The sequence below is a fragment of the Onychomys torridus genome, chromosome 3, assembly GCF_903995425.1.
Source record: "Onychomys torridus chromosome 3, mOncTor1.1, whole genome shotgun sequence".
Classification (NCBI taxonomy): Eukaryota; Metazoa; Chordata; class Mammalia; order Rodentia; family Cricetidae; genus Onychomys; species Onychomys torridus.
In genome coordinates this window covers 108,481,868-108,506,002 of record NC_050445.1, presented here as the reverse complement: position 1 = coordinate 108,506,002, position 24,135 = coordinate 108,481,868, and the positions used below count along the sequence as shown (strand labels likewise).

The 24,135-nt window shown below is 50.8% G+C and overlaps 1 protein-coding gene across 2 annotated transcripts in view; it reads left to right on the top strand.

The window, feature by feature from the left end:
* Window positions 1–24,135, top strand: part of Aldh1l1 (aldehyde dehydrogenase 1 family member L1) — a 48,838-nt gene that overhangs the window by 17,486 nt on the left and 7,217 nt on the right. For both annotated transcript variants that reach the window (XM_036182232.1, XM_036182231.1), the window contains exons 10-19: window positions 4,233–4,380; window positions 5,197–5,316; window positions 6,323–6,450; window positions 10,145–10,295; window positions 11,785–11,855; window positions 14,308–14,413; window positions 15,315–15,402; window positions 20,700–20,793; window positions 22,130–22,229; window positions 23,655–23,753. In XM_036182232.1, coding sequence (XP_036038125.1) covers window positions 4,233–4,380; window positions 5,197–5,316; window positions 6,323–6,450; window positions 10,145–10,295; window positions 11,785–11,855; window positions 14,308–14,413; window positions 15,315–15,402; window positions 20,700–20,793; window positions 22,130–22,229; window positions 23,655–23,753 — 1,105 coding nt within the window. The remainder of the gene's footprint in view (window positions 1–4,232; window positions 4,381–5,196; window positions 5,317–6,322; window positions 6,451–10,144; window positions 10,296–11,784; window positions 11,856–14,307; window positions 14,414–15,314; window positions 15,403–20,699; window positions 20,794–22,129; window positions 22,230–23,654; window positions 23,754–24,135) is intronic.

Below are 24,135 nucleotides of genomic sequence, written 5' to 3'. Positions count from 1 at the left end.
TTCTCATGTATCATGCATGAGGAGATCAGAAAGGGCCCTGTAGGCAGATAGGAACCACTGTAGAGTCTGGGCCCAGATATCTAGCCCCAAGCTGGCCTCTCATCCCAGGAGGGCTGCTGATGTCCAGCTGTCACTGCTGACCCTTGGCTGATGCTGGCTACAGCAGATTGGGAACTTGGGTCCACATGTAGTGGCCATCCCAAGCCAAGGGTGGGGACAGAGGGCTAACCCCTCCTCCCCAAAAGGAGGATGTGACCATAATCCCAGGCTCACAGTCACCTTGCATGTGTGTGTGTGTGTGTGTGTGTGTGTGTGTGTGTGTGTGTGTGTGTTCAAGGGTGTGGTAGCTAGGGAGGGGAGGTGCAATTGCTGTTTCGAACACTAGGGTGCAGTATACACACCACCAGTGGCACCCGCCCTCCGTGACCAGTGGAGGATCTGCACTTGGACTCTTGCCTGTGCTTTGACTTTGCTGTAGTGGCCCTGCTTGTCGTTCAACAGTGGCACATTCTGACTATAACAAAAGGAAGGAAGCAGGATGCATGACTGTACCCTTGCTTGCAAGGAAGAGTAACTTGAGGCTCTGGAGGTGGTAGCACGCTGGTAATCCTAGCACCATGCAGTGGGGGTGGGGGCAGGAGGACTGAGATTTCAAAGCCAGTCTTGGCAACATAACAAGTTCAAGCTGGCCTGTGCTGCATGAGCCTGAGAACACTAAGGTGATCCACATTGGCTTAAGACAACAAAACAAGGAACCCAGAGAAATGACGCAGTAGTTCAAGGCACTGGCTACTCTTGCAGAGGACCTGGGTTCAGTCCCCAGAACCCGCATGGTGGCTCACAGGCATCTGTAACTCCAGTTCCAGGGGATCCAGTGTCCTCTTCTGAAGTCACTAGGCGGGCACATGATGCACAGACAGACAGACACTTGTAGACATAAAGTAAAAACAAAAGATCTTTAAAAATGAAACAAGAAAACAACAGTAAATCCTCAGTTAGTGTTCTTGAGTGACCACAAAGGCTCGCATTACACCCCTCTGCCACTGTCTCTTACCTGGACACCAGTTCATTTTCAGGCAGGATTTGTCTTCACGGTAACGATACTGCTGCATGGTCACTGCAGTCTGGTCCTGTGTCTTGCTAGAGTCCCAGTGAAATGGGCATTTGCTTTCATGGCGGCTTCAACACATTTCACATGTTAATTTTATTGGCTCTATGCAGTCATACACCCCAGTAAGAGCCCATTACAGGCAAGGGAGAGGCACAGGTTGATTGGCCAAGGCTGGATCGTGTGCCTACCACTCCCTGAGGGCAAGAGTTGAGTTGACTGCCTTCTTCCTGCAGTTGAGAAATGCAGATACTTGTGAAAAGGAGATACTGGCCGAAGCAGCAGAAACAGTGCTGTCTGTCACCTTCAGGGAGGAGTTGCTTATCTTGAAGAATGCTCCAAGGAAGAAGAAGAGCTTAAGTGGGGAAAGGCTTGTGCACAGAAAGGAGGAAGAGGGTGTTGTTCAATGCTGTGTGCATAGATAGACGTCTCCAGGAAGCATCATCTGGGCTCCTCCATTACTTCCTTGGTGAAGCCATTGCTAGTGAGTGGATGAGCACGGCTAGGGAGTGGGGGAGCATGGCTAGAGAGTGGGGGAGCATGGCTAGGGAGTGGGGGAGCATGGCTAGGGAGTGGGGGAGCATGGCTAGGGAGTGGGGGAGCATGGCTAGGGAGTGGGGGAGCATGGCTAGGGAGTGGGGGAGCATGGCTAGAGAGTGGGGGAGCATGGCTAGAGAGTGAATGAGCACGGCTAGAGAGTGGGGGAGCATGGTTAGGGAGTGGGGGAGCACGGCTAGAGAGTGGGGGAGCATGGCTAGAGAGTGGATGAGCATGGCTAGGGAGTGGGGGAGCATGGCTAGGGAGTGGGGGAGCATGGCTAGGGAGTGGAGGAGCATGGCTAGGGAGTGGGGGAGCACGGCTAGGGAGTGGATGAGCATGGCTAGGGAGTGGATGAGCATGGCTAGAGAGTGGGGGAGCATGGCTAGAGAGTGGGGGAGCACGGCTAGGGAGTGGGGGAGCATGGCTAGAGAGTGGGGGAGCATGGCTAGAGAGTGGGGGAGCATGGCTAGGGAGTGGGGGAGCACGGCTAGGGAGTGGGGGAGCATGGCTAGGGAGTGGGGGAGCATAGGCACAGATGAGAGACTGCCCTAGAGATTTCTCTGTCTCTGAAGCCTGCACTCTGGGGAAGGGTGGGGCCACTGGAGTCTTGCAAAGGAAATTTCTGGGTAGAAATGGGACAGAGGGGTGAAGAAGACTCTATGTCATGAGGAGTGGGCCATATGCCAGACCCATTTTTCTGGGTAACAGGTCACCCCCTAACCATGGTTTAAACTGACACCACTTATTTGCCTCCTCTTCTCTGGGTCAAAAGTTTGTCCTGGCTTCAGCTGGTTTGGACAGGCTTGACCAGCATCACAGGGCTCCTAAACAGGTCAGCTGGGGATGCCCCCAGAGACCAGTCCTCACTTGTTCCTGGGCTGGTGACAGGGTCCCAGGAAGGCCAGAAGTGTGAAGTGTTCATGGGGACAGGATTTAGTGTGGACACATCATGTCCCACCACGTTCTGGCAGTTGAAGTGTGTCCCAGGACCTGTGCATCTTGGAGGGGTAGGGAACCAACCCCCCAACGGTAGGAGATCCCATCAATCAGTGGAAGGGTGGAGCCTCAATGAAAGGGGCAGGACAGTGAAGGGGTGGGGCTTCAGCCCTGCCTGGTCTGCCCCACAGTCTACCACATGTTTTAGGGATGAATTGGGTCCCTGTGCTTGGCAGAGTTGGGAGTCTTGTGTCTGTGGAAGATTTTGTGTGTGTGTTTAAAGGGATTTGGACTTACAGTCCCATAGATTTGACGCTTTATTCCTCTGTTGTCTTGGTCAGGATTTCTATGCTGTGATAAACCCCATGGCGAAAAGCAGCTTGAGGAAGAAAGGTTTTTTTGGCTTACAGGTCATATTCTATGACTGAAGGAATCCCAGGCAGGAACTCGAGGCAGGAACCCGAAGGCAGGAACTGAAGCAGAGGCCGTGAAGGACTGCTGCTTACTGGCTTCCTTTCCACGGCTTGCTCAGCCTGCTTTCTTATAGCACCTAGGGCCTCCTGCCCAGGGGTGGCGCTGCCCACTGTGGACTGGGTTCTCTCACATCAATCCTTGATCAAGAAAATACCCACACAGACTTGCCTACGGGCCAGATAACAAATGCATCAGTGACTTCTCTGTTTCTGTGATATAAACACCATGACCAAGGCAACCTATAGAAGGAAGGTTTATTTTGGGGTTTCGGTTCCAGAGGGACAACAGTCCATGGTGGCCCAACAGAGGGATGGTGGCAGTAACAACGGAGAGCTCACATCCCAAACCACAGGGCCACACTTCCTAGCCCTCCCCCAAATAGTTCCACCAGCTGGGGACCAAGTGTTCAAATGCCTGGGTTGACTGGGAGGAGCATCTCATTCAAACCACACCCAACTGTAGCTTGTATCAAATTGACAAAAACAAACAAACAAACAAACAAAAAACTAACCAGTAACCCATGATGAACCCGAGGCCTTAAGTAGATAAAACACTCACCCCACCCCAGCTGCGTCCTGGCCCAGACCTTTTCGTATTAAACGCTCCCCTAAGTACATCACTCTGACTCCTTGTGGCTCACATGTCCAACACCTCACCGGGTCTGTATCTGCCCCATGCTGTGGCTCTGGTGAAATATCCCCCTAGGCTTCAGCTCACTTCTAACTGGGTTTTGCTTTCCGAGGATTGAGTGTGGGGAGTTCTCTAAATATTCTGAGCCCCAATCCTTTATCGTATAACTTGATTTGTACATACGTTCTCCCAAACTATGTCCTTTGAAGGTTATTAATAATCTATTAGTTATCAACTGCCGTTCAGTGTGCTCTCTCATATAGGCACAACAAAATTTGAGAAAGGATGTTCTATTATTGTTTCTGTTTTGTGGATGATAGAATCAAAGGCTCAAATGAGTCAGCCCTTTGTTCAACATCCATTGTTAGGTACCCAACCAAGTGAGAGTTTGAAACCAAGGCCTTCTGCATCCAGAGCGTGGGTCCCTACCCTAGTCTCAGGCTCATGAGCCCTGCCAGCTGACTGTTCAGACCACCTCCTCTCACACAGGATCCACAGGGTCCACTGAGCCTCTGTCCCGCTCACCATCTTCTCTTCCCCTCAGGCTGGTGGAGGAAGTGAAGGAGCTGTGTGATGGGCTGGAGTTAGAGAATGAAGACGTTTACATGGCCACCACCTTTGGGGACTTCATCCAGCTCCTAGTGAGGAAGCTGAGAGGGGAAGATGAAGAGAGCGAATGTGTCATTAACTACGTGAGTGCTGCCCTGGGCCTGTCGACCCACTGGGACTCACAGGGCACCTGAGCACCAGGAGGCCAGGATCCTGGTATTCCCCTCCAGTCTCAGTAGCCCTGGGCAACATCTTCCACAGACACTATTGCTGCCCAGCACACAAAGCATGGGCAAAGCCTCCATCCTGAAGCTCCAGAGGGGATAGAGAAGAGAGGCTTCTGTGCCCAGTGAGGAGGGTAGTCAACCCTGTGTGTGCAGCTTTACAAAGATAGTGCCACAGTGACTGTCAATCCATTTGTGAAAAAGATCTTCAGCAGCCTCCCTTAGGGTAGCTGGGCAGCCTAGCATCCCCAGAGCAGAGGCTTCTGGGTACTTGTTTCACCTGGTGGTTTGGGATAAAAGCAGAGAAAGTGCAGGTGGCCAAGGTGGATGCCAGGACAGTGGACAAACAGCCAGTGAACAGATTTCAGGATGGGGCTGGTGTTTGTGGGACTCTTGGGTTCAGAGTGAAGAAGTCAGTGTGGGAGTGGAAAGCACCGTGTTTGAGGGTCAAAGGCCCTTGCCACTCATAGCAAACTACCACCTACACCCCCTTCCCTCCACACACACCCAGCCCAGGGTCACCCGAGGATTTGGCAGAGCTGGGCCTCCAGCCCTGACACTGCCTGAGTCTGTACCTCGACTCTCCTTACCACTCAGCGGCCCCACTGTCCAGGACAGCCTCTGGAGCCTTCGCCTTCATGTGGCTGTACACCCCTGTGTGTCCCTGGGCATGCATGTACCTGCCACAGATGCCTATGTGTGAGACATCCTTTGCAACTGAGCCTTCCTTCCCAGGTGGAAAGGGCAGTGAACAAGCTGACTGTCCAAATGCCCTACCAGCTCTTCATCGGAGGCGAGTTTGTGGATGCTGAGGGCTCCAAGACCTATGACACCATCAACCCAACAGACGGGAGTGTGAGTGTGGGCTGTAGCCCCATCCTTCCCACCCTCCTCCAACCTGGCTTCAGAGGGCACTGGCCACAGGGCCTGTGCCTGGATGTGTGTGTCTTTGTTACTGACATGAAGGGTTCCAGCCTAGCCACAGGAACAGGGGAGAACAAGGCAATGAGGGGAGGGTGAGAGGGGGCAGGAAAGCACTGAAGAACCTGAATGTGCTTTAGAGACCAAGATGCTTAACAGCCACTGTTTCCTCCACACTGCAGCCTCCTGCATGGAGGCCGCCAGCAGCAAAGTCTTCCTCTAATATAACCCTGTGTGTGCCAAACATTCTTGACTGTGACTCTCTCATGTCATGACCCAGTGCCTATGCTACATCACACAAAAGACCACACACCTGAGGGTCTCCAAGATGAGACCCCGCACAGGGATGACCTTCTATCTACTGGTACCCACTCATTCCCACAGAAAATGGAACAGCTTAACATGGGTCATCTGGGAAGGGTTGACAGAGGGAATTCCAAGGGGCAGGCAGGATGCATGGTGTCCCCAGGATGCCAGCCTTGCAGGTGTGACATGGTCAGGCCCCGGGGCCTTCGGCGGGAAGGCCAAGGCTGTTCATGGTATCATACAAGGAGAGGCTGCCTCACTCCTCTGTCCAGGCCCCTCTGACTCCCCTGGGCTACAGCCACATCCCACAGACCTATCAGACCAGGAATGGGACTGAGGCATGGATACAGACTCCCTGTGTGTAGAGTAGAAGCCTTTCTGGCTCAGCTCACAGAGCCAGTGTATCTCAGCTTCCATTGGGAACAGCACTAGACTGCCTGGGCTCCTCAGATGCAGCTTTGGGCTATCAGCCCCTTTGGGCTCCATTTGAATATGAGAGGGATGTGCAGAGACCTCCTCATGGCCCCACCCTCCTTTGCTGATTCCTTCCTATATGGTGGGGACCCTGCCTCTGGGTGGCCTCGGGATGAGGCAGGGAGCCGGGGAGGCTGTCATGTCTCTGTTCCTCCCACAGGTCATCTGCCAGGTGTCCCTGGCCCAGGTGAGTGATGTTGACAAGGCAGTGGCGGCCGCTAAGGAGGCCTTTGAGAACGGACTGTGGGGGAAGATTAATGCACGTGACCGGGGCCAGCTCCTGTACAGGTGAGTTAGGAAACATCTGCTGCCCTCACCACCTTCAGCTAGGAGTAGGGCCTGGGAAAGACCTATAGAGGCCTCTATGCCTGGGGCCCCGCCACGGGAAGCCGTCGGGCACTGCAGCCTAAGGCTTGGATGTTTTGCCGAAGGGTTGGAGAGGCAGGCGAGGTGTCCACAGCTAGCTATGGCCTTAGGGGAAAGGTGCTGGGGCAGTGAAGAGCAGCAGAGGTGAGGCTGGGCTCCAGGGGGGCCATAGGTTGGGGGGCCTGAGAGGCTTGGCCCAGATGGGACCCAGCAAGGACTGGGGCCTCCTGCCAGCAGGGGACCAAAGGGGAGATGTGCCGGTCCGTCTGTTTCTCACCGCTCAGCCAGGCTCCTAGCAGCTGAGACCGCCTGGTGTCAGCTCCTCTTTCAGGATTTTTTAAAACTGTTGTTATTATTATAGTGTGTGTGTGTGTGTGTGTGTGTGTGTGTGTGTGTGTGTGTGTGTGTATGTGATGTGTATGGTGGTGTATGATGTGTGTGTGTATGGTATGTTGTGTTGTATATGTGTGTATGGTGTGTATGTGTGTGCATACTTGTGCCACAGTGTGCACATAGAGGTCAGAGAACAGCTTTCCAGAGTCAGGTCTCTCCTACCATGGGTTCCAGGGATCAAACTCAGATTGTGGGTCTTGCAAGCAAAGGCTTTTAGCCACTGAGCCGTCTTGCTAGCCCACATCTTCCTCTTAATAATGTATTATAGTAAGAGGAAGGGGCCTCTCCCTGTAGTACCAGCTAAAAGTCTTGGATTTCTGGTTGTTTGAGCTTGTGACCAAAGGATGAGAGTATGAGGAGCCTGGATGACCCTAGACCATTGGCCATGGTGTAGGAGACACAGCAGTCCCCCTTGATGCAAAACATATCTCTCATTTCCAAAGGGACTAACAGGAGTGATCATGAGGAACATGGGTCCAGATGTCCCAACATGAAAGCAGTTTCATGAATCTTTAAAAATGTATGTGTGTATGTATGTGTGTTGGTGTATGTGCATGTTCATGTATGTGACATGTTTGTGGGTGGAGGTCAGAGGGCAACCTCAAATGTTAGTCCTGGTCTTATACATGGGTTGAGACAGGGTCTCTTGTTATTTTGCAGTTGCATATGCCAGACTAGCTGGCCCTCGAGCTCCTGGGGACTCTCCTGTCCCTGCCTTCCATCTCACCACAGGCATGCTGGGCTCTGAACTAAGGTCTTCACACTTGTACTTATGCACTGAGCCCTTAATAAGGTTTTACAGCTATTGCCTAACAGGAAGCCATACATCAAGACATTTAAAAAAAAGATTTATTTATTTATTACAAATACAGTGTTCTGTCTACATGCCAGAAGAGGGCACCAGATCTCATTATAGATGGTTGTGAGCTACCATGTGGTTGCTGGGGATTGAACTTGGGACCTCTGGAAGAACAGCCAGTGCTCTTAACCTCTGAGCCACCTCTCCAGGCCCAAGATATTTTTTAAAATACAGAAATAGAGTCAGACAAATGGCTCAGCTGTTAAAAGCACATGCTGCTCTTGCAGAAGACCCAAGTTCAGTTCCCAGCACCCACATGGCAGCTCATAACTACCTATACTTCTAATTCTGGGGGTCTGATGCCCTCTTCTGGCCTCTGGAGGCACTGCACACACATGGTGCACATACATACATACAGACAAACATACACATTAAAAAAAAAAAAAAGTAAACCTTACAAGAACAAAACCCACAGCAGTAGAAGCACCAGGCAGAGGGCAGGGGCAGAGCAAAGAGGAAATATCTCTGCGGTATATCCCAGATGCTGTCTGAAGACATCCCTAGCTTTGGGGTTGATGGAAGCTAATGGTCTGATAAGGTCATACGTTTTAAAAGGTTTCACCTGAGAGTCACAGTGATGTTAGCTCAGATACAGAGGTGGACAGGAGTGACTAACAAGGGAACCAAAATTAGTCTGTGACAGTTTGGCTTGGGATCTGCAGCATTCCAACCTTCCACAACCACACATTCTAATCAATCAATCAATCTGCTTTGGAAAATCTTTAATCTGGAATGGCTTTTCCCTGGCCCCAGGAACTTCAGTTCACACTCTGAATTGGGGAGTGATATTTCCAGAAGCAGGAGGGTAATGGGAAGATGAGCCAAGCAGACCTGGAGGAAGCCAGTTGAATTTGCCTGGCTTTTTCCTTAGTGTCCCCAGAAGGCCCTGAACAGTGTGGAGCCCATTTTTGATGCTGGCCTACCCAGGTTTGTCTGGTGACAGGCGGGAGAGCATGGCTCTGCTCCTGAAGCCAGAGATTCCAGGCGGCACAGCAGTGGGGAGCCAGAGAGAGCCCTGGGTGGTATGCAGAATAGCATGGAGTGTGGAGTTGGGACAGACGAGGCTGAGGAGGTCAGCCTGGAAGGGGTTTACAGACTCCCTAAAGAAGCTGTAGGTTTTAGAGAAGAGTCAGCTGGTGACCCCATGGTTCCCAGACCTGGCAATGGTCTCAGCTGTGAAACTCTAGACAACTGGAACATCCTCCCTGAGGTGATTTGCTGCCACCTGGTGGCCACTGTTATAATAACCCCTAATTCCTCACCTGGACAGTGCCAGCCCCGAGAGGAAATTATGACTCCTATAGCGTTATGAACATCTCCAATGGTCCCTGTTGTATGTGTACCCAGCTCAGCTCAGCTCAGCAGGCCTGGGGTGGACAGAACAGTCCTGGAGAAGTAGCTGTCGAGTAGCCCCAGGCTTGGTGTGTACCCCTGGCAAAGGTCCTGAGGTTGGAGGCCTGGGTCACAGACAAGGCCAGCAGGAAGGGGTAGGAAGCTGGAGCCCTGAAGGGAACAGGGGTATGGGATCTCAGGGCAACCCTACCACACATGGATTGTGGCTATGTCCTAAGTGAAGAGGATGACTGTGGGGCACCCTGGAGGATGTCAGCATCGTTGTTAGGAGCCGCCAAGGCCTGTGTGCAGAAGGGGCAGGGTGGGTATTGGCCAGCCAGCTTCAGTCATCCATTTGAACTTGGACCCTGGTGCCTCTGCAAGACTGAAGCCTGCTCCCTTAGCAGGAAACCCTCCTGTCAGTAAAGGGACACCATTATCCAGGCTGCCCACAGTAGCCATCAGAAGCAGGGTAACTGATGAGCACAGACTCACAGTAGCCATCAGAAGCAGGGTAACTGATGAGCACAGACTCACAGAAGCCTGAAAAGCACTTTCCCCACATGTCTCCTACTTGTAGGGCTGGGGCTACTTCTCAGCCTCTAGACCTCAGCCTCAGGGACATGACTGAGTTGAGCATCCATCCGGTTGGATGTACTTTCTCTCTTTTGAAGCTATCCAGAAACAGGAAGGATGGCCTTTCAGGACAGTGGCCTCTTGGCTGCTAGCCACAGGCAAGAGAACGCCTCTTCAGAGCAACTTCATGGGGACATTGTAAAGTTGTCAATCCATAGGTCTCCCAGGAAGGGAGGGGAAAGGAAGGGGACAGAGGGGGTCATTCTCACACCCATCCAGGAAGGTAGAACTTATTGTCCCATCTTATAGATGGGAAAAGTGAGGCCAGCACATCCGAATGACAGTTCTGGTAGTGGAGAGCAGAGTCCTCCACTCCGTAAGGAATGGCATTGAAAGAGCAGGTAGGACGATGGCCGGCCTAAGCCAGTCTCCTGTCCTTTCCTTGTCATCGGCCAGGTTGGCAGATCTCATGGAACAGCACCAGGAAGAGCTAGCCACCATTGAGGCCCTGGACGCAGGTGCTGTCTACACATTGGCCCTGAAGACGCACGTGGGCATGTCCATCCAGACTTTCCGCTACTTTGCCGGCTGGTGTGACAAAATCCAGGTCGGGATTGGACTCCCATCTCCCATCTGTGCATTCACTTATGTGTAGGCGGGTTCCTGGGGAGGTGACTGGAAGGGTGGTGCCCTGCCAGGCATGCTGCCAAACAGCTACCTCAGTGGCGGTTTAAAACATTGGCAACTCAAGATTGTGCAGGTGGAAGTCCAGCAGGCTTGGCCAGTTTTGTGCCAGGGTCTCAGTATGCCTCAGCTTTCTGTTGCAGTAGGAAATACCTAGAGTTAACTTGTAAAGTGGATGGGTAAATGTTGGCCCATGGTTTAGAAGTTCCCCACGCACAGTCTGTTGACTCCATTGCTCTTGGGTGCGTCAGCACACATCACCGTCCCAAGAGTGAGTGACAGAGCAATACAGGTCATGTCACAGCAGGTGAGCCTTACAAAGAAAATGAGGGGGGAGATGGGCGCAGGCTTTTGGGGGACACTCAAACTCCAACTATGATAAGTGCACGGCCTGGCTGGGCCTCACCTTGAGGCTCTGAGGGAGCCTTGTCTCCAGGGCCTTTCAGGTGTTGCCAGAGTCCAGTTCTTGGTGTTACAGGGCCCATGTCTGTGCTGGCTACAGGCAAGGGCCTCTCTCCCTAGTCCTTGCTTGAGGCCTCCATCTCCCAGTGACAACATGTCTCTGGCACTGTCTTTATTTTTTTTGTGTGTGTTGGGGGGGGGGTTCCGAGACAGGGTTTCTCTGTGTAGCTTTGCGCCTTTCCTGGGACTCACTTGGTAGCCCAGGCTGGCCTCGAACTCACAGAGATCCGCCTGGCTCTGCCTCCTGAGTGCTGGGATTAAAGGCATGCGCCACCACCGCCCGGCTAGCGCTCTTATGACCATAGAATGTGGTCCTGGGGTTCCTGTGGTGCCTCTAGGCCCATGCATAGTCCTCCCTACCTCCTAAGGTCCACTGTGAGATCATGCACATACCCTGCCTTGGGATCAAGCACATGGTCTTGGAAGGTTCCCCAGGGGGCGGAGGGCTTGAGGCTCTTCTCCCCACTAGAGACTGAGAACTCTGAAGCATGATGGCCATGTGAGAGGTGGGCTGCCAGTCACCATGCCCCACTCTGCCTCCTGTGACTTCTCTGGAGCCACCTCTTCCTGCCCCCCGCCCCCGGGCACCTCAGCACTAATGGCTCTAGGGGCAGCCTGGCCTCCAGAAGCCTCCTCATCCTTTGCCCGGATATCAGAGCAAGAGGCCTTGTCCATGCCAGGACCAGCCTCACGCCCAAGGGCTGTGCCTGACATGGAACTCGCTTTGCTCCTCCTGGTTGTCCAATCTGACGTCTCTGAACTCCTGACATGTCCCTGTCAAGTGTACACTGGCAGCTTTGGCCTCCTACCCAGCTCATCATGGGACAGTCAGTACCTGAACAAGACCCTAATTCTCCTGGGTCTCCTACAGGGACTGGCTGACCAAGGAGAAAGGATGGGAATCCCACACCCACACCCACACCCCAGTGACACCGCTGTGTTTCTTCTAGGGTGCCACTATTCCCATCAACCAGGCTAGACCCAACCGCAACCTAACCTTGACCAAGAAGGAACCTGTGGGGTGAGTGACACACAGAGACAAGGTGTGTTCTGGGACACCACACACCTGCCCGCAGCTTGTAACACCCCTGTGCATATCCATGGGTATCTATTCCATTCACATCTAAAGTACCTACTCTGTCGGGCACTGCTGTGGCCACTGTCTTTTATTCAAATGTACAGTAGCTGTCAATCAGAGCCATGATGATAAACGGGGATGGGAGGGGTCTACTCCAAAATGACCGTGAAGGAACTATGTTATACAAATGAGTCAGCGTTAACAGGAATAACAGAGCCAGCAGAATGTACTTATAGCTAAGGAGCCAGGTGGCTTGGTCTCCACCATCAGAGGCTCCAGAGCCACATGGCCACCTGCAAGTTGGAAGTCCAGGGAGACAAGAGCCACTCGGTTTGAGAAGCTGGAAGGCTCAGAACAAGAGTCACATGTGGCACAGCTCCCCAGCCTAGTGGGTGCTGCCACCCACCTTCAGGGAGTGGCTTCCCTGATTAGTTCCCCCAGAGACTCCTCAAAGTATGACTTAACCAGGTTCCTAAGTGTTTCTCACTCCAGTCAAATGCAGAGCCAGGATGAACCACGGTGACGGTGCAGGGCAGAGCTCAGGCCGGGGAACACAAAAGCGGGCTGTGGAGGAAGCCTGGCGTTCAGCACCTCATCTCATCTCACACATAGAGGACCCCAAGGCATAGAGGAAAATAGAAAGCATGGGGGGTCATCTTGACCATAAGTATTCAGAATCCTCATGTCCCGAGCAAAGGGAATCTCTCACAGGTGTGTGGGGGACTTAGGAGCCTATCAAAAACTGTCATCATCTTAATACATTCTCCTGAAGCCCTGAAGTGGGAGGGTAGGACGAGGTAGGGAGGACTCGGGTACTGCCAGGCAGCTGGTACCACTGGGAGAACCAGAGGCAAGAGGCCTCCCACTGAGAGTAGCCACTAAGAATCTCCACGGCCTGCGCAGCTTAGAGGTTGACCTCACTTGGGTGACAGGGAATGAATAATGGTAGCACACATGTAGAAAAGCTGGCATTGGGCGGCCTTGTGTTCTGATGGAGACATGTCAACGGCAAACCAGAAGCTCAGTGTATTTATTCTATACACCTGAATTGAGGAGGGGGTTGTTATATACAGCTGAATAAGAGGGCAGGGTTAGCTAATCTGGGTAGGAGGAGGGGAGGTCTCTTTAGGGGAGCAGCCTCAGGCTTTAAATATCCTAGTGGGGGGAGCTGTAGTTGACATTTGTGTACACACTGTCGACATCTGCACACACATGAGGGGAAGGCCTTGTCATTCCCTTGGGTCAGAGGCACATGGCCACTTGGCCCCATTGCTTCAGGCCTGTGGCTGCCCAGCATCATAGCAAAAGCCCAGGGCACAGGAAGCTGCTCACCTCACGGTAGCCAGGGACCCTTCAGCACATGGGGACATGTGCAATCCAAATTTGTGTGGCATGCCGGTGGCTGCTGACAGCCTTTGGCATTTCTTACAAAATTGTCACCCTGAGCTCTGTCTCCATGGCCATGTCACATTCCCTTTGTGATTCTGGGTGTGTAGGTTTGTGGAGGGGGACATAATTCACCCTGTAACGGGGGGGGGGGGCTCTTCTGACATTTCCCTTCTTTGGATCCCCTAAAACCTCACTTCTCCTCATGGCCACCATCCAGCAGCCTCAGGCTCTGCTCTCTGCTACTCACCTAGACCCTCTATTATGCTGGGTGTATGTTGGACACAGGGATGCAGACTCCTAACCCCATAGCCTTCTACCACTCCCAGGTAATGTGCAGGCTCTCTGTTGGCCCTGTTCTATGCAGGCTGTGGCTGACACTTACCATACCTTCCTTGAGATGCCTCACAGCCATCCTGTCCACTGGCCTCTGCATGTGCTTTCTCAAAACCTGGGCCTAATTAAGAAGCCTCCTTCTGGTCCCCCAGTGATAGTGATGGGGACATGGGAACCAAGGGATGCAGATCCACAGAGGTTTGAGCTGTAGCCAGCATACCTGTCCCCACCACCACCACCACCAAGTCTGTGCTACCACTGATCTGAGTGTGAGGCTCACACATCAAGCCAGAGGTTCCCAGGGGTGACTGATCTCACCAGGCTTCCCACACAGATGCCATCTTTTCCTCCTATAGGATTGGCCTCCCATGTGACACTTAAAAGGACCCTGTCCCAGGTCCTGCTGACCCATCTTGTGACCTATGATGCTCTCATGACCTCCTAGCCTGAGTGTACACCTATGTCTGCTCACTGCACCTGCTCCCTGCTTCCCTTCCTCCCTAGGCAGCTCCCCTCAGACACTGACCTCCACCTCAGCCAGTCCATACTGCAGCTTTGGAGGGATGGGTTACCTCAGCGGGACCATTGCCTTTTCTGGAATTCCTGGCTTTGGCAGGTCCACTCTGGGCAGCTTGGCTGAGGAGGGACAAACACCCTCTGCTTTTGTTTGCAGGGTCTGTGGCATCGTCATCCCCTGGAACTATCCCCTAATGATGCTATCCTGGAAGACCGCAGCCTGCTTGGCTGCTGGGAACACCGTAGTGATCAAGCCTGCCCAGGTAAGCACATACTCTCTGGACCAGTCTGTAACCAATGAAGGGAATGGGGAACTCACTCTGTCAGGAGACAGGGGACCCTTTACCTACTCTACACTGCTGTTAGGAGCTAGCCCTCAAAGCCAAGCTTGCCATGGACAAAGACACATTCAGGGATGAGTACTAGATGGCTGAGCAGACTGTGTCCAATTACCAGTAATGGAGGCCTGGAGACTAAGCTGGTGTGTTTCACTCACTGCTCAGTAGCAGAGGACGGAGTTTACATGGGGATATGAAATGACCCAACCTTGACTGGAAAAACCACTGAACCATCCATCAGTTTATAGGCACCAGAAGGAGGGTGGATGTTAGGAACTGAAAGAGCTGGAAAATGGCCTCCCTTTTGGTTTCCAGAAGTGGAGCAGTATGCAGAGTTTCACAGAAGCGTGGAGAGCTGGTCACTAGGGGCCCCTCCGTAGGTTGATGCCTGCAGTTCTCTGAGCAGAAGCTGGTCTCAGGCTGAGGGGCTGCTGAGGGTCACCTTGCTGGGGGAGCTGAGCCTCTGAGGATGGGCCTGCTAGCCTGTGTCTGACACCGCAGCTTCAGGGCTGAGTGCAAACACACTGAGAAGAGCCGAGCGTGGGGTGGGAAACATCCAAGCCTGGCTGAGGAGCTGCTAGTAGGGGAGTGCAGCATACTAGGAGCTTATAAGACCTCATTCCAGGGAGATGTTGAGGATGCTAGCTGGGTGGACAGCGCCTAAGGTTGGCCATAGACATGGCCTCCCTGTGATCATCCTACTGTTTCACACACTGTTCCCGCTTTCTGATTCAGACAGTTCACTTCTGGGAGAAAGCTATGAAGGGAGCTGCACCCTGCATCCAAACTCCTTCACACTCAGACTTCCTCCCTGTTCCTCCTTCAGGTGACCCCACTCACAGCCTTGAAGTTTGCAGAGCTGACACTGAAGGCTGGCATTCCCAAGGGTGTGGTCAACATCCTCCCTGGATCTGGTAAGGATTGGGGTGGAGAAAGGTCTGGGGCTCACAGCATCCAGGTACACACATGGCCAGAGTAGCGTGAGGAGGACAGTGCCCATGATGAGCCTGTGGTGGAGGAGGACACGCTCTGGGGAGACCCAGCACCTGCAAGGTTCTTAACTCCCTCAGTGCTTCCTGTTTTGTTCTTGCCTACACTCTGGGTAGTCATGTGGCTTGGGAATTGTCTGCCCTTGGACATATATGAGAACTCATCTGTAGAACATTCTAGGCTTAGAGCACTTGGGGATGCAGTATTACATTAGCTTCTTAGTTTAGTGGTCTATTTTATAGGCAAAATCGTATCATGAAGATTCAAAATCCGTTGGCAGAGTTGAGTTGTATATGATAGTCTTCTATCATTTTATTGTGTATCCTTTTATTGTGATTTCCTTTGTCTTTCCCTGTAATCAGTACCTTCTGCTTAAGGTCTGGTCTGGTATTGATGGAGATGCCTATGATTTCCTGACCTTTCTTGCCTATATAGTTACTTTCAATCTGTTTGCACCTTTGAATCTTAAACATACTCCATAGGATTGTGTATATGACCAAACCTGGGGGCTGTTGCTCTTTTTTTCCAGTCTTGCATTCTTTTATCTTTTAAAAAAGACTTGTTTTTATTTTATGTGCATGAGTGTTTACCTGCATGTATGTTATGCACCATGTGTGTGCAGTGCCTATAGAGGCCAGAAGAGGGTGTTGGATCCCCTGGAACTGGAGTTATAGACAATTGTGAGCCACCACGTAGGTGCTAGGAATCAAACCTAGGTCTTGTGAAGAGCAACACCCATCCTTAATTGCTGAACCATCTCTCCAGTCCTGTTCTTTGCTTTTTCATAGATAGTTTAATCCATTTACATTTAATGTTACTTTGCTATAGTTGGATTTTACATTTTACATTTTACTTTCTGTCTTCTGTCAATCTCTCTCTTACTGCTTTATTAAATGGTGTCATATTTTAGGTTTTTTAAAATATGGAATCATGCTGTGTTACTAAAGGTGGTCTCAAAGACTTTAAAAAAAAGTAAGACTTATGCATTTATTTTTCTTTTTGTTTTGAAATAGGATCTCACTGTGTAATTCTGATTGGCTTAGAACTCACTGTTTAGACCAGGCTGGCCTGGAATTCATAGAGATTGCCTGACTTTGCATTCTGAATGCTAGTATCCATTATTTTTTGATTATGTGTTTCTGTGTGTATCAGTGTGTGGGTATGTGCACATGTAGCAGGAATCTTAAAAGGTCTTATTAATAAAATCAAACCTGAGGCAGGTATTGGGGTGAATGCTGGAAGATCAGAGAAGCAGAACAAACCACCGCTATCTCACCTTGCCAGTTCCTCTGCTGATCCTGTTTCCTCAGGCTGGAAGCCTCTGAGTCCTCATCCGAATGGGTCTCAGCTGAACTGTGTTGCTCCAAGCCTAAAATCTTAACCAGCTAAAAGCTTAACCAGCCAAATGCTTCTAGTCTCTGGTCTCCATGCCTTATATATCTTTCTGCTTTGTGCCATCACTTCCTGGGATTAAAGGCATGAGTCACCATGCTTGGCTGCATCCTTGAACACACAGAGATCCAGGTAAATCTCTGCCTCTGGAATGCTAGGATTAAAGGCGTGTGCTACCACTGCCTATCCTTTATGTTTAATATTGTGGCCGTCCTGTTCTCTGACCCCAGATAAGTTTATTAGCATGCACAATATTTTGGGGAACACAATACCACCATATTTCTCCTGTTTTTGTCTAAAATTTAAAAAAGCTTATAACTAATACAAGAAAAACTATATCCAATAAGTATATACAATATACACAGTCAAGAATTACATTAACGATGTCTAGTCCATTAACATTTGACAAATTCTGATAAAAACTCCATTATATATATATTAACAATGTCCAGTCCAGTAACATTTGATAAACTCAGACAAAAAAAATTTCGTTACTTATCCTATGTAAAACAAGTAGTTCCTTTTTAAAAGTATTTTTTCTTTTCATAATAGATTCAGTGATCTACCTTTTGTCATTTTTATATCTTTCCCTTTTTCTTTTTAGAGTAGATTCAATTATCTTCCCATTTATCTTAATATTTCTTTATCCTTTTTTTCAGGGTAGATTCAGTGATCTACCTCATATCTATATTCTCTTTTACCTTTTTCTTTTTCTTTTTTAAACAAAACCTCTGAATCTAATCTCCTTGTTCAGCTTTTTTCCTGACCATTAACAATTAACAACTTGTAACCAACCATCATAAACAATGACAATATCCATAGCTCATTAAACGACTGAAAACCTCCCATTCCACCTCTTAGGGAAGTCTTCCTCTGTCAGTGTCACTTAGCTATTGCAGGCTAGGTGTTCAGCATTTAAAATTACACACACACACACACACACACACACACACACACACACACACACTTTTGTATATATGTCAGTGCACCATGTGCATGCTTGGTGCCCAAGGAGGCCAGAGGAGGTCATCAGATCTTTTGGAACTGGAATTACAGATAGTTGTGAGCCACCATGTGGGTGCTGGAATCAAACCTAGGTCAGCCAGTACTTTTAACCATAGGCCATCTCTTTAGCCCCTGCTCATCATTTTTTTTTTTTTTTTTGACAAAACCCCATGGGAATAAACTATTCTACAACTTTAAGCCATTTGAAGAAGTTATTTTGTTGTTGTTGTTGTTGTTGTTGTTGTTGTTGTTGTTTTGTGTGTTTGCTTTTCTAGACAGGGTTTCTCTGTGTAGTCCTGGAACTTGTTCTATAGACCAGGCTGGTCTTGAACTCAGAGATCCGCCTGCCTCTGCCTCCCAAGTACTGGGATTAAAGGCATGCATCACCACCACCTAGCTAAAGGAGTGATTTTTTTAAAGATAATTTATTATTTTTCATTATGTGTGTGGAGGTAGGTGCCCGTGGAGGTCCGAAACTGTGTATTCCCGAGAAGCCGGAGTTACAGATGGTTGTGAGACACCCAGCTGGTGCTCTCACTTGATGAGCCATGTCTCCAGCCTGTGAGGGTCATTGTTAATGCCGGCCTTTGAAGTTTGAAGGGCTTCTCCTTCGTCCTCTTGGGTGTCCTGTGACCCACAGTTTCTTACCTCCTGGAGCCCCCTGCTCCTTCTAAGAGGCGTACCCTCACATCTCTGATGTTGAGAGTGCCCCTCGGGTTGGTCACTTTCAGTGGTGTTGGAGTTCTCTGTTCTTACAGACACCTTTCCTGCTGGTCAAGTCTCTGAGCGACGGCTTCAGACGCCAAGTCCTGTGAGGGAATAGGGCAGGGTAGATGATGTTCTGGGGGGTTCACTTTTAAAAGGGTGTCAGGAAGAGGAGAGCCACAACCCCTCAGCCATAGCTGCCAAGTGGCCGACCTGCATGTAGAAGTCAGAAAGCAACCTAAGGAGTCGTTTCTCTCCTTCCGACACTTGAGCACCAGGAGTTGAGCTTAGGTGGCCAGGCCTGGCAGCAGGCACCTTTGTCTACTGAGCTCTCTCTCTGGCTCTGTCGTGTTGTGTTTTTATCATGCTTGAGTACGAGATCATCACAATTCCAACGTCTCTTTAACGCTATAAATACAAAGCAATTCCAGAATTTGCCAAGTATGTTTTTTAAAGGCTGTTGTTCCTACAGTTTCTCGTTGCCTGTGGCACCACAAAGCACGCAGCCATGCAACAGTGCGGCATGATGGCTGTGGGAAAGCCCCAGAGCTAAGGGCATTGCTTTGGTGACACATTGTAGGGTGGCACCAACTGTAGGCTCAGTGCTTGGTAGGCTGAGCCAGGAGGTTTACTTTGAGTTTGAGACCACCCTGGGCTACCCAGCAAGACCTTGCCATAGCAATGTTATTTTATGCTTGCTTACTTTCTGTGTAGTTGGGCAAGAAGCTCTGCCCATCCTTTGCCTGGTTTTTTAGTGGGTCATTTATTTTCTTACTGTAGTGGGTTTTTAAAAAAATACTTTTGGATATGAGTCCTTTGTCACATAGTCTTTGCAAATATTTTCTCCTCTAAGCTGTGATTTAACAGGGATGCAAACTGGAATTAACATCGAGGTCAGCAACTCCCAGGTTCTCCCCTTGGATAAGCTTGCTGTATGGAGTGGTTGATTTACCATAGTAGAGCCCTGGGATTGGGGGCAGGGACCAGGGCTGATGAAGATTACAAGCACCTCTTGAAAGGCATTGAATTTGAGAGGCCCTAACCCATCCAAGCATGAGGCTGAGTAGGCTAGGGATGACAGGTGGTTCTAGATTCCAGGGAGTTTGGCAGGAGATGCAGACTGAAGAGGTGACGTATCTAAGGGTGGCCTTTGGAGGTCTGGCCATGATCAGCTGAGGAAGCCCTGTAAACTGAGAAGTGTGAGCCTAGGGCCAAGCTAGCCCTGGGTTTTTAGAGGTTACATAAATGACCAAGGTGGGAAGGAACAGTCAGGAATGAGAACATGAGAGCAGAAACCATGTAAAAAAAGAACCTGGGGCCTTGAGGGAGGGGTTTCTATTGAGCCTGAGAAAAGACAGCTGCAGGGCAACTCATCCTATGGCCTCACTGAATCAGGGACCAGGGGGTATCAAAGACTTGGCCATTGGCCAGGCTGAGGGGTGTGAAGGAGGGAGGTGCAGTGTGGGGCGGGCTGGGACTCAGCAGTGCAAACGACTCTAAGCCAGCAGCATCCTAAGGGTGGGCTTTAGAGTCTGTGATGCTCCACCACGGACCACACCAAGTGTTGACTCTGACATTTAAAAGCCACTGAATTTAGGTGACCTCCAGTCACCTCTGATTCCCACACTTTATGCAAAGTGTGGGAAACTTCCAGTACTGCCATGATGAAGTGCTGAGCCTGGGGCTTCCTCATCAGACAGCTGTGGTTATAGTCCTAGGCCAAGAGAAGGAGTTGGATGAGCGGTATCCTCCGTTACCTCTCTCCCTACCTTGTATCTGTGTTCTCACATGGTTGTCCTCTGTGTAGATCTGTGCCCTGCTTTCCTTTTCTTATAAGGACAATGGTCACATAGGGTAGGGGCCATCCTGTGACCATGTTAGAGCTCCTGCCTCCAGATGCACTCACATTTAGAGGCACGGGGGTTAGTGCTTCAGCGTTAGCATTTGGAGGGACGTATTTCAGTCCATAGCAGGGCTAGGCCCCATGGCCCCCATCAAGGGGCACCCCGTAGAGAGCACGATGTAGCACCCTCTAGTGGGTGTGGGGGGGACTAGTAACTGTGCCTTGCCCAGACCCCAGAGACAACCTTGCCTTCCTCATCTCTCCTACCTACCACAGGCTCGCTGGTTGGCCAGAGACTCTCAGACCACCCTGATGTGAGGAAAATAGGATTCACAGGTTCCACAGAGGTGGGAAAACACATCATGAAAAGGTAGGTGGGGTATGGGGACAGAGGTCATTCAGGCTGTAGGGTCTGGGTATAGATCATGTATCCTATAAGCTGGTCCTGCTTCTTGGGTTTTGGTGGGCATAGTCACCTCCAGCAGCCATGTTAATACAGATGCTGAGTTCTCCACAAGCTCTTGAGAGGCTGTCCAGTGGAGGCCACACAACCCAGCAGGGTTCTAGTACCATGTCACCTCCTACCCAGCAGTGCCAGAAGTCAGCAGATTTGACTTGAGATTGCATGACTGTGAACAAGACACCGATTTTAAAACCTCAACACATACTAGAATGTGTTTATTCATAACTTTTACATTGATCACAAGCTGATATGGCAATGTTTTTGATAAGTTAGATTAAATGGATTCTATTATAATTGGCTTTCTGTATCCAAGGTTTCCACATGGCAAATTCAAACAGTTGCAGATTGGAAATATTTGAAAAAATCAATTTTGCCTATGCTGAATATATAAAAACTTTATCTTATAGATGCCTAACCAATGCGAGTATTCACAGCATGCTTCCACGGTGTTAGGCCGTGATATCATGTAGAGAAAGCTGTGGGTGAAGTAGATGAGTGTAGCTTCTGTGCATATACATTATTGTCTAGACAGAGCCTCAGCATGAAGGCATTGGTATCCACAAGGTTCCTCTGAGTTACCTGTGGGCCATGCTGGGACAGGGGAGCCATACCCTTGGGTGGCCCAGAACAAGAAGACCTCTTCTCACAGGCCACGCTTAGTGCTTACTTGGGGGTGGCATCACTCAAGTCTTGCCCATGGACACATGTCTGTGGTTCCCAGCATCTTTCTGCTTGGTCACTAAAACCCTGAGCTGTCCCTCTTTGGCTACAGATACCCCAGCTGAGGGATGATTCTCTTTAGTATGTACTCGATCTACATTTCTGGAGCACCAGCTATGTATTAGGCACTGGAATGTCATAGAATCCCGACCCCCCCAAAAAATGCATGCTACTTTGGGGAGGCCTGCCTTCTCATAGATGGAGTCATTCATAAATACACAGTGGAACACGGCATCTGGTAGACACAGGGAGGTGGGGGGTTATATGGGAGGATCAGAAAATAGTCCTAAGAAGGGAACAGGGTAGAGCAGAGGAGGCCACCAGTGCGTCTGAAGAGACAGGCCTGGCCTGGGTGTGACGAGAACAGGAATGGGCCCAGTGGTAGAAGGGGTGGGTTGTGGGGAGAAGGTGGGTCTGGTTTACTCTTTGGCATCCAGAACACTCTGGACTTGCCTTGTCCACGATCTGCAAGCCCCTGTGCTCCAGGCCACCTGACACTAGCCTAGCCGTCTCTTCCCTGCAGCTGTGCCCTGAGTAATGTGAAGAAAGTCTCCCTGGAGCTGGGCGGGAAGTCGCCCCTCATCATCTTTGCGGACTGTGACCTCAATAAGGCTGTGCAGATGGTGAGGCTGGGCATGGGGCATGGGACAGGGCGGGGATGGGAACAGGTGGGAGAGTGGGAGGCACTGGGCAGAGGCAGAGGGATGGGTGTAGAGGATCTCTCGGCTCCCGTGGTTAGCCTAACCTGGTAAAGCCATCCATGATGTCACCACAAGTATAGGAAGCATAGCAAGAGGCGCCCTTGGGGCAAGGATGACATGTGCCTTCCACAGTGTGTTCCCAGCATGTCCTAACTGTCATACCATTGAACCAACTGCATGAATTGGGAAGATGAACAGGCTGCCTGTCTTGGCATGTATGGAAAGCAAAGTATCCCTGGATTTCTTGGGCATGACCCCACTGGCAGCCCCGACTCTGCCAATGACCCTGTGCACACATGCCTGGCCTTCTACCTACACTCTGGGCAGCTACAGGCTAGACCTGAGCACACCCATGTGCACAGGGCCAGAAAAGTACCCATCTCTGGTGGCCTCTTGACTGACATGAATGAGGACTCAAGACAGTGACTGCATGTGGCAGGTGCCATGGAAGAGGTTCTTGCCATTGGTACCGTCATTCCTATGCCTTGGTCCCCTCCCCACTCCCATGGGAGCAAATTAGTCAGGCCCTTTAAACCAGGTCTCCAACTATCTTAGTAGCATGGCTAAGCCTCATTCTGCCTTGGAGAAGGGCATGACACTCAACAGGGTCCTAAGAGGGAGTCCAGCCTTGCTCTATGGGAAGCTGAGGGAGGCCAGGACCTTCCCTTATTCATGTCCCCCATGAGCCCGACAGTCCAGGATCTGGCTCAGTTCAAAGTGATGCTGCTGCTAAACCCCAAATATAGCTGGAGGCCAGTGCCAACTGTTGGGCTGTATCATGCAGACCAGGAGAGCTGGACTGGACTCTGCACCCCACCCCTGGCCTCCCACAGTAGGCTTCCTGGCTCCTAGAGTGTTTTAGCAGCTTTCTTGCACTCCCTCAGGGGCTTCCCTAGAACTGGGGCTGTCCCTCTCATCCCCTCTCTCTTACCCTACTAACATGCAGTCCGGTACCTCTCCAGTTGGGTCTCAAGAAAACCTGGTACCTTTTGGGCCACCCAGTGAGCCTACCCATGGGCTGAGGGGTCCACACAGGCTCAAGCTCCCCCTATATATTGTTCTCTGTTGTTTGTCATGTGAACAGCATCCTTATGTGGCCTTGAGAATGAGGTCTCTGTGTGGCTACCATGTGGCCTTGTGTCCTCACCTCCCACTGCCACCTCTCGCCTCTACAGGCTGAGGATTGCACAGGACATATGTGGCCAGTGCTGATCAAGCCTGACCCATGGGAGGAAGGCAGGATGCAGGCACACCCCGTCTTCCCTGAGAAGGGTTAACAGTCCTGGTGGGCAGTGGGGCAGAAGCACTTGGAGATCTGTGACCTGGCATTTCTGTGCTTCTCTGAAGGGCATGAGCTCCGTTTTCTTCAACAAAGGGGAGAATTGCATTGCAGCAGGCCGGCTCTTTGTGGAGGACTCCATCCATAACCAGTTTGTGCAGAAAGTGGTAAGCTCCAGGCTAGAGTCTGAGCTGGAGGGGTGGCCTGCAAGAGAGGTGGTAGTGCTGAGTGAGGGGTGCCTGGGCTCCTCTCACTGGGTCCCACCACTTGAATCTTTATCTCAAATTGACATAACCATAGGGCCTGTGGGCTGAGGGTACCTCAGTGGTTTCCCAGGCTTTGGTCCCATCTCAGCACCACCAAAAAGGAGCATTCTCCGAAAGCAGAGCCTAGGATGAGGACCAAGTGTACAGGATTCACAAGGACTGACCCCCTTAGGTGAGGCCATAGGAGGGACCAGGAGAGAACAGGACATGGCCTCAGGACCCCTAGCAGCATCCTAGATCAGGAAGTGCCCTGTGCAGGTACCCAGAATCAAGAGGCTAGGCT